The following is a 14,129-nucleotide window of genomic DNA, read 5'->3' as shown; positions in this document are numbered from 1 at the left end:
TGTCCACCCTACACAACATTTTTGTGTGTTATGGCCAGAAAAGGGAGCAAATTGTCTAATAAAATATTTTCTACTCTGCCACACCAGCTTGTGAACTGTAAATTCCAGGTCAGGAGTTTCTGCTTGTCATTGGGTGAAAACGTCACGTGAAATGCTGATGGGATGTGATTCTTTGCTAGCTGATCCCTTATTGGGTAAAACTTGTTCCCCAGAACTAGCCAAAACTGGATGGTTCCTGAAAGAAAAAAAAAAAAAAGAAAAAGAGGAATGGATATTTCCCTTTTTTTTTTTTTTTTTTTTTTAGTTTAACAGATCTATAAATATTCAACCTTTCTTTTTTGTTGTTTTTTTTTTTCCTTTTCTTTTTTTTTCCTTAGGGATTATACCCTTTGGCACCACTCAACCGTGATGTCTTCTTAGACCTCCCGAACCTCTTCTTAAACCTCCATCCCGGAATCTCATGCACCAACAATGGGAAAAGATGGCAAAGAAAGGATATCTCCGGAAGAAGGAGTTTTGAATTGCCTGAAAGATGAGGAGAAACAGAGAAAATGGGGTATATGTGGTGAAACTCAACGCTAAGGGGAAAGAATGGGATAAATATCTTGTCCCGCTTTGGGGCAAGATCTCGCAGCAGGAGGGGACCCAGGGATCCAGGTTTTCCTGCCGGTTTGATCCACCAAATCCACTTGGAGCTGCCCTAAGTTTTATGATAGGGCCCCTTACACAAGGCGAAGAGCCCGGGTCTATCTCCAGGTGCTCAAAGGCATGGAGATGTCTTCCAAGACAGAAATCTTGGGTTCTCCCACCTTTGCAAGCAACTCTTGGGAGCAATTCCCCCATTCCCAGCCCTACCGATATGAGGAATGGTTAATTCTAAAACAAAAGGGTCCTGAGCAGAGTTTTGGGAGCAGAAGGGGACCCCAGCCCAGCCATAGGGCTCATGAGGGACATCAGGGAGGGAGCAAGAGGTGGGAGGAAGGTCCAACCCACAACTGTCTTTGCAGAAGTGGCGCTCAGCAAGACACAAAGAAAACACTTCTGCTTTCAACGTGCCTTGGTCTTCACATGCACCGTGTTGATCCTGCTCACCGTCGCGCTGGGGATAATCTTGACAGGTGAGTCCTGCCAGGAAAGGCAGGATCTCTCCATAAAGAGACTGGAAAAGTGGCTCCTTTTGGGGGAGCATCCTGGGATTTTCCCAGCACAAGCAAACCCAACGGGAGAAAGGCCCCGTCCCATTGAGCCCTCTCCAAACGAGTATTAACTCCTTGTTTGATTCCCTTTTCCAAGGAGAGGTTGTCCCCGGTCTCCTCAGCTTGGAAAAACCTCTCCTTTTCCTGCTCATCCCCTCTTTGGGATCTCACGGAGCTCTCTCTCTTGCAGCATTTGCAAGGAAATCGCTCCCTGACTTCTCCCACGTGTGTCCCGACACCTGGCTGGGTTTCCAGGGGAGATGTTACTACTTCTCCAGCAACGAGAGCGATTGGGACTCCAGCAGGGCCAACTGCGAGTCCATGGGCGCCTCGTTGGCTTCCATCCACAGCCCGGATGAGCTGGTGAGACCTGGGCTCCATCCCCTGCTCCGACATGGGGTGGAATGAGGGGGCTGGCTCGAAAGGCCGTTTTGGGCCAAATTGCCCAAAGCAATTGGCAAGAAAAGCACCAGGACACGGTGGATGCATAGGGTGTTTTCTCCCAAACAGCCACACTGAATTCCCTAAATGATGACTTAGTGCCTTCCTGAGCGTAGTCCTTGGTGGACATTTCTGCCCCCATAAAACTTTGCGGCAAGGAGCTGCCCAGCCTGGTGTCCACGTGGAGGGAAAGCTCTCCTGGGATGATGGCTTCAAAGGGAGACCCCTACAACACGTTTCTTTGCTTTGAAGGTCTTCATAACGCGCTACAAGGGAGCAGCTAACTACTGGTTTGGGCTGAGGAAGGCGGATGACAAGAGCTGGAGGTGGACTAATGACACAGCGTTCAACAACTGGTTGGTCCCTTGCTCCATCTGTGTCTGGGTTAGGCGGCTGGGATGAGGGATGGGGAAGATCCATGCTGGTCTTAGCCGGGATGGGGACCTTTTCTTGCCCCAAAGCTCAACGAGCCCCTGGTTTTGCCTGGGAGGGTTGGGGTGGACCGAGAAGAGCAGCCAAGATGCTGCAGGCCGACCCCTCTGAGATGCCCTCAGCTGAACTGAGCCCCTTCAGACCCTCCTGCAGAGAGGAAACCCCAGCTTTGGGGGGTCACTGTCCCCCTGTTTCCCTCCTGAGCAGGTTCAAGGTGAGAGGAGGAGGACCCTGCGCCTACCTCAACGAGGAGTGGATCAGCTCTTCCCTGTGCCGCACGCAGAAGAACTGGCTCTGCAGCAGACCCGACAACTACGTCCTCTGGAGAAGAGACGCTTTGCCATGAGGGGAGATGTGCAAGACCAACAGGAAACCGACGTGTTGTTTTCAAGAGCAGAGGACATCAGCAGGGTCCTCTGGAAATGCCCAACTTTGGGGCTAGACCAGCTTGTTCCAGCTCTGCCCGCTCCCTCTTTTATCCATTCCCACCTGCTCCAAACGCTCTTATTTTTGGATGAAGGGGAACCAACGGAAGCTTTTCCACTAGTAAAACCCCACATCCGTCTGATTCTCTCTCTACCACCACCATTTCGACAGTCATTACTCAGAGAACCTCTACCCAAAGCCCTGTGATTCTCTCCTGTCTTTGCTTCACGGAAAATATTGATCTAATATTTATTGAATGTTTTCATAAGTAGTGTTTGCCCACACAGGAGTTGGCTGTTAACTAATAATCGAGGTCTCAGTGTGAGTGTCTTGAATTTTTAGAAGTGTGTGTGAGTGTCTTGATTTTTTAGAAGTGTGTGTGTAGGGCCAAACTGGCCAAATGTTGGCTCTGGAAAATCTTTCAGTTTTGTAATATAAAACATAAGTAAATAAAATAATAAAATCTTATTATTGCATGCTGGAACAGAGGTGCCTCTTCGTTTTCCAGCTATCAGCTTTCGCCTTGGAGAACAGACGCAGCAAAGTTTGTCTCGGGGGCTATGGAAAAAGCCATTATGGACACGGGGTGGCCTTTGTCCTCAGATCTTCAGGCTTTTAGGATGCATCAGAGGGTGGCATTGCATTGTTGCCCCTGCCCTGGCGTCACTGCGGTGAGCTGGAAGGGTTTCTTCTGACAAACCCACTTGTGGTCCCCATCACAGGTTTCTTTCTCCAGGTCCTCCCTTTTCATGGTCCAACAACTGTTCTCCTTCAAGCTGCAAAAGAAGGGGGGTTTGGGCACGTGATCCCTGGATATCAGAGTTTCTCCTCTCATCTTTCACCCTCCCATCGATGGATGCTTCAGGCCTGATATGGTGCCGAGCTGCTTTTATACTGCCAAAAAGCACATCTGGCCAAGGTACTCACGCTTCCATGTTGAAGGGTGGGTTGTCCATCTGCTGCTGCTTCTGATCAGATGACCCTAACTCAATCCATATGGGGGTGTTTACATTAAAAATCTTGATGATCTCCTGGAAAAGAGAGGCCCTGGTTGCATTACAAGTCTCTCTGTGTCTTTGCAGAGCTGCCTAGGGAGTAAATCCGACTCATTTTATCCCAAGTAGAAACGAAACAAGTCTCGCCCTTGCTCTGAATGTTGCCTCACAGAGCGGTGTCCGAAGAAAGACCCATGAGTGCAAAGAGCCTCACCTAAACTTAGACCTTGAGGTCTAAATGGTGTCATCAGAGCTCAGCATCTCTCCATGCTTCAAGATCAAGGGAGAGAAAAAGACCCTTGGGGTGATCCACCGAGAAGGACCTTCCTCCCTGGTGGGAAGCCACCCCGTTTGCTCCGCATTTACCTGTTCCTTGTTGTCCAGCAGCCGGGACCCCTCTTGTTCACAGAACTTCTTGCCGTCCATCCACCTGCCCGTTCCTTGGGAAAGCCAAAAGCAGCGGCCCTTGTGCAGCAGCCACGCGTTGGGGCAGAGCTGGCAGCCGGGGCAGCCTGGAGAGGGCAGCGAGAGAGGCCGAAGGGCGCGCGAGGCTCTTCCTCTCCAATGGAGAGGTTGGAAGGGACCCCTAGACCAACCCCTGCTCCAGCTGGGACACCCAGAGCATAGGGTGGCATCAAGGTGGTTTGGAGATCTCCGGAGAAGGAGCCTCCACAGCCTCTCTGGGCAGCCTGTGCCAGGGCTCTATCACCCTCACAGCAAAGTTCTTCCTCACATGGAGGTGGAATTTGCTGTGTTTGAATTTGTGCCAATTACCCCTTGTCCTGTCACCGGCCACCACGGAGAAGAGTTTGGCCCCATCCTCCCTCCATTCTCCCCTCAGGTACGTGTTGATCAGATCCCCTCTCAATCTGCTCTTCTCCAGACCAAACAGGCCCTACTCACTCAGTCCTTCCTCACACGATAGATGCTCCAGTCCCTTCATCATCTTCATTGCTCTGCGCTGGCCCCTCTCTAGCAGATCCACATCCCTCTTGTCCTGGGGAGCCCAGAACTGCCCCCAGTGCTCCAGGTGCCTCCCCAGGGCTGAGCAGAGGGGCAGGATCCCCCTTGCCCTGCTGGCAACACTCCTGGTGCAGCCAGGAGCCCACTGGATCCCACTGGATCCCATTGGATCCCCTTGGCCTTCTTGGCCTCATGGGCAACCTGGTGTCAACCAGGACTCCCAAATCCCTCTCCACGGAGCTGCTTTCCAGCAGGTCAACCCCAAATGTGTCCTGGCACCTCTTTCCTCCCCAGGAATACCTGAGGGGCTCTCCTGGCCCGGCTTGCAGAAATACTTCATCGCGGCAGCGCGCCAGCCGTTCTCCGTGTCGTTCCCTCCTTGGGATGTGCTGACGTGGTGGGGAGCACTCATCGCCGCCTTCTGAACAGGCCCCCGATGAACTTTCGAGACCCAACCTGGGTTACAGACTGTTTTGTGGGAGGAAAACATGAAAGCCAGGCAGGGGTAGGTTGGGTTTGGTGAAGGTTTGCACCACCACCCTTTCCCCCTATCCCTCATCGCCTGCAGATGTTGAACCGGGTTCACTAAATGTGCTTGAAGACACCAAGTCAACGTGCTTTGAGGTGCCTCCTCCATCGTGTTTGGAAGTTATGGGGAGAGCCCAGGTGCCTTTGAGGGGATGGGGATGGACTCATCCCATCCAAAGGGAGAAGAAACCCGCTCAAAGTCGCCGGACTCCAAACCCCAGAGCCTTCAGCAAAGCAAAGTCAAATCGTGCATTAATAAAGAGGGGTGATTCCCCCCGCAAGAGATCACATCAGTTGAGTTTTACATGAAATGAAGAGCCAACTACTCACCCTGCAAGCTGAGCACCACCACAAGCACCAGCAGGACGCAGTGCCCCAAGCACCCGACTATCAGCAGGACCCGGTGCCACCGTGGGCACAAGGCTGGAGCTGCAAGAGACAATATTTGCATTCAAAAAAAAAAGAAACATGTTTTTGCACATGAAAATTGAAATTAAAAAATCCCCAAATTGCGACTCCTCCATCAAGTCAGCAAGTTGGAGCAGAAGTTTACATCTGATTTGCTTCCTCCAAAAAAGATCATTGCCTCGGTGCACTGGAGAAGCTTTCTTCCACCCTAAAAACTCCCTTACTTGAGGCTCTGGTTTTGTGTAGGTCACCAGGTTCCAAATTGCTTTCAGTGGCGGAGCAATTTTGGGGCAAAGGGTGACAACAAGAGAGTCGCCGCAGCTCCAATTTGGGGGCCTTTGCTCTTGTTTGCGCTTGAATTCGCCCCTTGGTTGTGCATCAAGTTGGGCATAACTAAGGAAATCACCTGAAGTTTCCATATCAGGGGGTGCAGGTCCTCAAGGGCAAATCATAGAAGCAGGTTCAGCCGTTCAGTGATGGGGTTTTTAGCACTAAAACCCAGCAGGACTCAGGTATCTGCACAGCTTGTCCCCTCCAGCTCACCACAAGGGTATTTCCAACCCTCACAGAAGCAACGTGGCCCTTTCCCCCCAACGGAAGCAAGGCCAAGGCAACAGAGGGACCCGCGTGCCCCAAAAAAGCCCCCAAATGGTCCTTACCCCTCTGCCTCTCCGCAGGAGGGATGTTGCATCCCGGGACCTTGAGGTCGGCATAAACGATGTCCTCGGACATGGCCAAGGAGCCCGATGAGCGAAGCTGCCCCGGCCGCGCCAACCTTTTTGCGGCCGCATTCAGCTCAGGAAACGGCCTCTGCTGGGCTCACGTTGCCTTTTTATCTTCGTTTTTGTTGTTTTTTATCTTCTCGTTGCTGTCGCCTCCAGCCCGCGTTTGAATGAGCAGTGGATGAGGTCTTCTACCTTCTACGGAGGTGTAGAAACGCCCACGGGCTGCGCCGTCGCGTTGGGCAACGCTGGGCGGAGCAGCCCATAAAGCAAAGAACACAGTGGGAAACAAGAAAAAATATTATTAATTATTTGTACTTATTATATATACCCACGGGGATGTTGGGGGGTCAGGCTTTGCATCACTGTGGCTGAGCAGAGGTAGTGAGGAAGGAATAAGGCAAAATATAGAGTGTCTTGGTCATCGCTTGGCCATCACTCTGCAGCAACGTGAATGTTGGAAGAGGCTCATGAGTCGCCCAAGGCTTTTTCCTTCCTTCAAGCTCTTTCCATAAGGAAAGAGGCTCCCGCGTAGCCCTCAGCAAGGCATTTTGTGGGGCACGAAGGGGCCTCCAGTTCTGGAAGAACTCCAGTTTTCTCCTTGTTTTCTGCAGGCCATTTGTGATTTATATTTCTTATTGACTTTCATCCTGCTGGACCTTGACCCAATGCCACCATCCTCCCAAGACCCCCGTGGTTTTGCACAGTCCCAACCCGCCTTTCCTTTGGCTTTGGCATTCCCAAAGCCACCCCAGGTATCCCAAGGCTGCTCCTTTTTCTTCCTCATCCTCCCTGGCACTTACCCAGTTTTCCCGGGATCTCCCAACCTGGGGAGATTCACACCGGCCTGGCAGAGAGCTGCTATCTCACAGGCCAGGAAACCCAGAAATCTTCCCCAAAATATCTTCTCCACCTTGCCACCAGCAAGAGACGGAGCAAAACCCCCACAGGAAGAGAGCTATTTGTGCTTTTTGTTATTTTTTTTCTTTTTCCTGGCCTTTTTTGCATCATGGAAAGTTTGGTTCGGTTTGGTTTTTGTCTTTTGTGCTCGTGCTTTTCTCCACCGACGCGTCTTGAAGAGCGGCCGCTCTCCGACCACTCGCCAACCACAGGGCTTGGACCCCATGCCCCCGTCCTGGGCCACCATGAAGCGAAACAACCCAGATGGGTGGTGGGGAGAAAACAACCGAGGTGGGTGAGAAAACCCTCCAGACCCGGTCTACAAGGCGTGAAGGCGGCCGTAGAGTCGAAGCCAACGATGACGCACGGCCCTTTGACCGCAGCGTGGTAGAGCAGGGAGCTGCTAGCAGGCGACCGCTGCAGCGAGCTCTGGCAGCATGAAAAAGAAGTCTTTTTTGGTGAAAAAGAACTATTTTTTGGTGAAAAGGAAGGTTTTTTTAATGGAAAAAAAAAGTGTACATGGAGAGCTTCGTTGCGAGGGGAACGTCTTGGTTGCGTCGGCTGGACAGGAGACCTCGGAGCGGTGGGAAAATGGACTTTTAGGCAGGACTTGATGAAGACGAGAGGGAGATTTTGGGCCAGCTGTGCAAGGGCCGTTGGGAAGGAGCGTTTTCCCTGGTGCCAAAGCAGCAAATGAGCCGCATCGGAGCTTTCGGGGCCATTCTCCACCCAAGCATAGACCCCACGTTCTCCCCGTTGGCAGCAGAGTCCGGTGCTGCTGCCCAGAACACTTGGGTTTCGCGGCCTCTCCTCCTCCTACAGAGAAAAGACAATTTGGAAAAAAAAAAGGTAGAGGTTTAGAAAAAAGGGCAAAAATCTGGGTTATTTTAATCTCAGGAGATTGTGGTTGTTGCTGTTGTTGCTGTTTTGGCCTCCTGAAAACGAGCAGGTTTGTCAGCAGCGGTCACAAGCAGCCTCGCTATTTCGCCGCGTCCGTTTCCTGCGCGATCGTGGCTGGAGCTCGCGTTTCCTGCAGAGAGCAGAAGCCACCACGTGCATGCGGACCCCATGGGTCAGGCAGCTCCGTCACTGCTGCGTTTGGGAAGAGATGATGGATGGAGAGGGCTACGTTGTCCTAGACAACCGGCGGGAGAAGATGGAGGCAGCTGGTCCAGGTAGGGCATGAAATATGAATAGAGTTCATGGTCATCTGAGGATCTTCTAAGGAGTTCGTAGATGTAAAGGCATGGGAAGATACGACCCAAGAGGTGCTTGCAAGGATGACTCCCAGCGGGAGCTTCCAATGCACAAGACGTGGAGAGAGGACCCCCAAAAAGAGAGGGATGGGTGCGGAGGAGGGACCTTGATGTCTTGGTTGTTGCTCAAGGTTGAGCATCTTGGTTGTAGGTCAAGGACCTACAGCGTTGGACAACAGCAGGGTGTCCGGGCAGCGCGTGTGACCCCATAGAAACAGCAAAAAAATCCGAATTCCCGCGAATTCCCATTGATACAAGGTTGGCACGGGAGTGTTGGGGTCTCCAACGTCCTGCTGATGGTTGTGTCCATGCTGGGTGCCTGGGATGAGCGTCTTGGCCATTCCCCGTGCTCAGCAAGCTCTAGTTCTGTACAGCAAGGGGTTATTTCTTAAGCATTTTCACCCACATCTCCAAACTGCTGCATATTCAGGGCAAATCTTCAACCCGGTGTTGATATTTTGGTTTTTTGCATGGAAATTGGCCCGTATGGCCCATAAATATAAATATGTAGAAGAAAGTTTACCCGTTTAAATGGACATATCACCGTGCGTGTGACATTCACAGCAATATCAAGCTGTAGCAGAGCGAGTGACGCACGTGTGACGGGAGACAAGTTAAATTGACCCATCTAAGCAGATTCCAAAGGTTTTATTGCTGCATGGGGAACATCGCAGGAAAAACACAACGTTTGGTGGGAAGAGCTCTCCCAAGGACAAGAACGGCACAAAAAATCCTAGGGTTTGGGAAATACCACATTGCCCCATAGCTCTAGGGTAGAGGGGAAACTCTCGGCTTCCTCCGGCCCTTTCCAAAGGGATCGAGGTGGAACTTGTGTCTTTGGGCTCCGTTGGCATTGGAAGGGGTCAAGCCTTGGCATGACGGCTGCATCAGGCCAAATGCCATCGATTTCACTTGATTTTTTTTAAAAATGGGGTATTTTTCCCTTCTGGTTCGTGCCCCGGCCCATATTTTGGCCAGGTACCCCACAACCCTCTGCCACAAGGATGAAGGTGAAGCAGAAACTGGGGTGGGGGAAGAAAATAGAGAAGAGATCCGGGGTGTTTGGGTCTTCCCATGTGGGATTGGGAATTTTACACACAAAAATGGGGTCAAGGACGAGGGAGGATAAATACGGATGCGCATCCTGGATCCCGGCACCATTTCCTAACCCCTTCCCTTAGCAGAATCCCATTTCCAGTGTTGCATTGAGCGTCTTTGGGTCCCAAAAAGGAGCCTGGAATTTGCCCATCCAGATCCCGCCGCCTTTGCGGGATCCATCCGGAGCGTCCGAACGGGAGCGTCTGGTTGGTGACCCAAACCCGAGCGGTTTTTCCCACCCTGGAAAAGCGGAAAACGGCTCACGATTGAGCAGCTCCAGGTCAGGGCATGAACCAGAAGGGAAAAATTCCCCATTTTTAAAAAATTCAAGCGCCGCTGATGGCATCTACCCTAAACAGGGAAGATATTTTTTTCCCCTTTTTTCTTTGTTTTTTTTTAACCCAAAACCAGGCAACAGACCCCATCACCCTGCAGCAGACCATTAGGAAGGGAGATTTCCAGGTTTTTCTTCCTTATTTTCAGCCCTCCCTTGCTCTTCCTTCCTCTCATGGGGGCCGGTGGCAGCAACCAGGGAGCATTTGGGGCAAAAAAGGCCCTGATCCATCAAAATCTTCTTATTTCAGTTTGGGAGACTCCGGTTTTGTCCCACTTTGGCCTCAGGGTGTCGTTTTTTTGTCTTTTCTTTCTTAATTTAGGAGCAAATGAAGCTGCTCCCACCGGATCCTCTTCAAGTGGCCACTTAGATCCATCCCTTAAGTGACACCAGGGGGACACCTCCGTAATGTTGTTCTCTATCCATCGCGTGGGTCTTTCCCTACCCAGAACCATGAACTTCCTGGGGAATTTCCGCTTTATTTTAGTATTTTTTGTCCCTCCCCAGACCAAAATCCCTGGTTCTGAACCCGACGGAGCCACTTCGGAGGCCGCCCCGTGCGGAGGGAGCTGCCGCTTTGGGCTCTGCCTCCGATGGGCCCCGGTGGGGACAGGGACACGAGGGGACCTGGGGACCCCGACGGCTCCGGGGCTGCGGGAAGAGGCCGCAAAGGGGCAGGTAACGGGGCGCTCAGCGGGGAAAAGGCTTCAAAAACCGCCCCCGGACCCGCGTTTTTTAGGAGGTTCCTCTAATAGGAGGACGAAACACGGCCGGGATGAGGAGAGGGAGGGCGGAAAAACATCCAGGCCGGGGGGGCTCTTGGAGGAAACCTGGGGGCTCTCGGCAAGCAGCAGCCTCCCTTATTGCCCAAAAGGGCCTCGTTTTTGCCCTTAGTGCCCCAAAGGGCCTCGTTGTTGCCCCTATTGCCCTAAAGGGCCACATTTTTGCCCTTAGTGCCCCAAAGGGCCTCGTCGTTGCCCCTATTGCCCCAAAGGGCCTCGTTTTGCCCTTATTGCCCCAAAGGGCCTCCTCTTTGGGGCACTTTTGGAGCTCTCGGCAAGCAGCAGCCTCCCTTATTCCCTGAAAGGGCCCTGTTTTTGCCCTTATTGCCCCCAAAGGGCCTCGTTTTTGCCCCTATTGCCCAAAAGGGCCTCGTTTTTGCCCCTATTGCCCTAAAGAGCCTCATTTTTGCCCTTATTGCCCCAAAGGGCCTCGTTTTTGCCCCTCTTGCTCTAAAGGGCCTCATTTTAGGGGCACTTTTTGGCCTCTCCATATGACTCGTCCGTCCCCGGGCTCTGCCTGTGAGAGCCCCAAACGGGAGCATTTTGGGGCTTTCCGAGCAAAGCGGTTGGGATCCGGGGGGTTGGTTCAACCAACGTCGGGTGCCGGAGCAGCCCCAAACCCCCCGGTTGGGGCCTCCGTATTGGGGAGCGTCGAGGTCGGCGCGTGGAGGCCGGCGCGCGCGGCCTCCCCGGCGGGACAGCGACGGCCTCCGCTCCCGCAGGGCGTCGCAGCGAGACGAGGCCCGGGGTGGCCGGGGTGGCCGTGGCCGCCGTCGTCCTGGCCCTGCTCGTCACCGCCACGGCCTTCGCGGGTGAGTGCGGGCGGCCCCGTCGCTCCTCCCGCGGCCTCCGCGCTCGGGAGGCCGCTCCGGGCACCGGTCCCGGTTGGACATGGCGGGTCCGGGTCTCTCTGGTGGAGGCCGGACTCTCTGGAAGAAGCCGGAGGGATGGGAAGGGGAAGGACGGGAATGCGGAGCAGCCTCCAAATGAGCCTCCATGGATCGGGAATGCCGGGGGCTCCGAGGCCAATCGGGAGCTAAATCCGGAGCCAAACCCGCCCAGGCTGGACCCCCCTCCGCCCACGTCGCAGTGAGAGCAGGAGCCTTTCCCCAAAGCACCGGCCCTGTCCCCTCGCTCGGGAGAGGCCGGCGGCCTCCGGACACCCTTCAAATTCCCTGCAAAGGAAGCCGGACTCCCAGGAAAGGCCCCATGGGACCCTCTCCAAGGGTGGGTTTTGTCCAGGAGGGTCCGTGTCGCTGCTGCTGGCCCAGGCGGTGGAGGCCAGTTGAGTTGGGGATGTCCCTCAAGTCCCTCCAAGGCCAAGGAGCCATTGGGAGGCAGCAGCTTTTTCTTGCTTTTTGCCCGTTTTTGCCGCTTTTTTGCCCATTTTTGAGCTTGTTTTCACGGAAGACGGAGAAACGCGGTGCCTAAAGCCTCCCTTATGGAGCTGCGTCCTCCGGAAGCGCTCCGGAAAGCGGCCTCTTCGGAGGCTGCCGGCCTCCTCTTGCCTCGAAGGCCCAAGTTGCCCGTTGAGCACCAGGATTTAGGAGCGGTTCCCACCCCAAATCCATCCAAGACCTGGAGTTTCGTCTTCCCTCCCGCCCCGGGGGCGGATGCGGGAACCGGCGGCACCCGGAGCGGGAGGAGGATCCCGGGGGGAGGCCGCGGTGCCCAAGGCCGCTGCTCTCCCCGTTGCAGCCCAGGCCTTCCAGGCGCAGCCGGCGCCGTGCGCGCGGTGCCCGTCCGCGTGGATCGGATACAGAGGGAAGTGCTACCATTTCTCCGGGGCCGAGGGCAACTGGACGGCCGGGCGGGACAACTGCTCCGCGCTCGGGGCCTCCTTGGCCGCGTTGGATGACGAGGAGGACTTGGTGAGGACCGAGTTTGCTGGTGGCTTCACGGGTGTTTGGAGGGCCTGGGGATGAGGCCGGTTGGCACAAATTAAGGGCAGGGCCCAAATTAAGGGCAGGGCCCTTTTGAGGGCCCGGGGGGAGTCCCAAGGCCCCGTGTCCTGACCCACGGCCTTGACCAAAGCCTTGACCCAAAGAGTTGAACCAAACCTTGACCCGCAGCCTTGACCCAAACATTGACCAAAAGCCTTGACCCAAACACTGACCCACAGCCTTGACCAAAGCCTTGACCCAAACATTGACCTAAAGCCATGACCCAAACCTTGACCAAAGCCTTGACCCAAACACTGACCCACAGCCTTGACCCAAACCTTGACCCGCAGCCTTGACCCAAACATTGACCAAAAGCCTTGACCCAAACACTGACCCACAGCCTTGACCAAAGCCTTGACCCAAACATTGACCTAAAGCCATGACCCAAACCTTGACCAAAGCCTTGACCCAAACCTTGACTCAAACCTTGACCCGCAGCCTTGATCCAAATATTGACCCACAGCCTTGACCAAAGCCTTGACCCAAAGCCTTGACCCAAAAAGTTGACCCAAACCTTGACCTAAAGCCTTGACCAAAGCCTTGACCCAAAGCCTTGACCCAAAAAGCTGACCCAAACCTTGACCTACAGCCTTGACCCAAACATTGACCTAAAGCCTTGACCCAAACCTTGACCCAGAGCCTTGACCCAAACACTGACCCATAGCCTTGACCCAAAGCCTTGACCAAAGCCTTAACCTAAAGCCTTGACCCACAGCCTTGACCCAAAGAGTTGACCCAAACATTGACCTAAAGCCATGACCCAAACCTTGACCCAGAGCCTTGACCAAAGCCTTGACCCAAAAAGTTGACCCAAACCTTGACCTACAGCCTTGACCGAAACATTGACTTACAGCCTTGACCCAAACCTTGACCTAAACCCGTGATCCAAACCTTGACCCAAAGCCTTGACCCAAACACTGACCCACAGCCTTGACCAAAGCCTTAACCTAAAGCCTTGACCCAAACCTTGACCCAAAGCCATGACCAAAACCCCGACCTAAGCCCTTTCGCCCTCCTCTTTCCCAGAGCTTCCTGCTGAGGCACCAGGGCGGCTCGGAGCACTGGGTCGGCCTTTGGCGGCCGGACGAGCAGCAGCCTTGGCGATGGCTCAACGGCTCCCGCTTGGCCGCCCCGTGAGTCCCCCCGCGCAGCGCCGTCCTCCTTCCCCCTTCCCCGCGCGCGGAGCCGTCCCCAGATCCTGAGGCCGCTTCTCCCGCTCCAGGTTGGGCGTCCGCGGGGGCGGCCCCTGCGCCTACGCGAGCGCCGGCGGCCTCGGCTCGTCCCGCTGCGGCGCCGAGAGGAGCTGGGTCTGCACCCAGGGCCCGCGCGCGGCCGGGCCCGGCCGCGGCCTCTGCGCCGGCTCCTGAGGCTCCGCGAGAGGAGCAGAGCGCAAACGACCCCGAAAACGACAAAATTCAAAGCAGGTTTGGGCAAAAAGGGCTTCCTAAAGAGCAGGGGACAAAGGTAGTTGGTTTTGATGCTTTGCTACGTGAGCAGAGGAAAAAAAACAGGATTCAGGGCAAAACTCAGAGGTGGCGTCTTGAGCACGGACAGCTACGGACTCGGTGGCTGCGGATGAAGCCTGGACCGCGTTTTGAGGAGAAATTCCCCTTTTTTTGCTGTTATTTTCCGGTAGCAGCAAGAGGAGGGCACCAGGAGCCAGCAGGAATGGAGGATTCAGGACTAAATCCCGTGGGGAAACCTC

The 14,129-nt window shown here is 54.3% G+C and overlaps 3 protein-coding genes across 3 annotated transcripts; 2 read left to right on the top strand and 1 right to left on the bottom strand.

The window, feature by feature from the left end:
* Positions 1-471: 471 nt before the first annotated feature.
* LOC104575778 (C-type lectin domain family 2 member B-like) lies at positions 472-2,415 on the top strand. Its single transcript, XM_088537402.1, has 5 exons — positions 472-556; positions 1,008-1,118; positions 1,387-1,559; positions 1,890-1,993; positions 2,277-2,415. Exons 1-5 carry the CDS (start codon positions 472-474, stop codon positions 2,413-2,415), a joined length of 612 nt encoding a protein of 203 aa, XP_088393528.1.
* A 705-nt stretch (positions 2,416-3,120) lies between these two features.
* On the bottom strand, positions 3,121-4,865 carry LOC148591541 (killer cell lectin-like receptor subfamily B member 1B allele B). The gene is made up of 4 exons (XM_088537401.1): positions 4,754-4,865; positions 3,857-4,002; positions 3,423-3,526; positions 3,121-3,271 (listed from the first exon to the last, which is right to left on the bottom strand). Exons 1-4 carry the CDS (start codon positions 4,863-4,865, stop codon positions 3,121-3,123), a joined length of 513 nt encoding a protein of 170 aa, XP_088393527.1.
* Positions 4,866-8,119: 3,254 nt separating this feature from the next.
* Positions 8,120-13,791, top strand: LOC148591540 (C-type lectin domain family 2 member B-like). The gene is made up of 5 exons (XM_088537400.1): positions 8,120-8,186; positions 11,204-11,293; positions 12,180-12,352; positions 13,451-13,557; positions 13,647-13,791. Exons 1-5 carry the CDS (start codon positions 8,120-8,122, stop codon positions 13,789-13,791), a joined length of 582 nt encoding a protein of 193 aa, XP_088393526.1.
* Positions 13,792-14,129: the final 338 nt, after the last annotated feature.

Source organism: Tinamus guttatus, unplaced genomic scaffold (assembly GCF_059628265.1).
Source record: "Tinamus guttatus ecotype Peru unplaced genomic scaffold, ASM5962826v1 Tinamus_guttatus_pri_ptg000755l, whole genome shotgun sequence".
Taxonomy (NCBI): domain Eukaryota; kingdom Metazoa; phylum Chordata; class Aves; order Tinamiformes; family Tinamidae; genus Tinamus; species Tinamus guttatus.
This window is presented reverse-complemented; position numbering and strand designations above follow the sequence as displayed.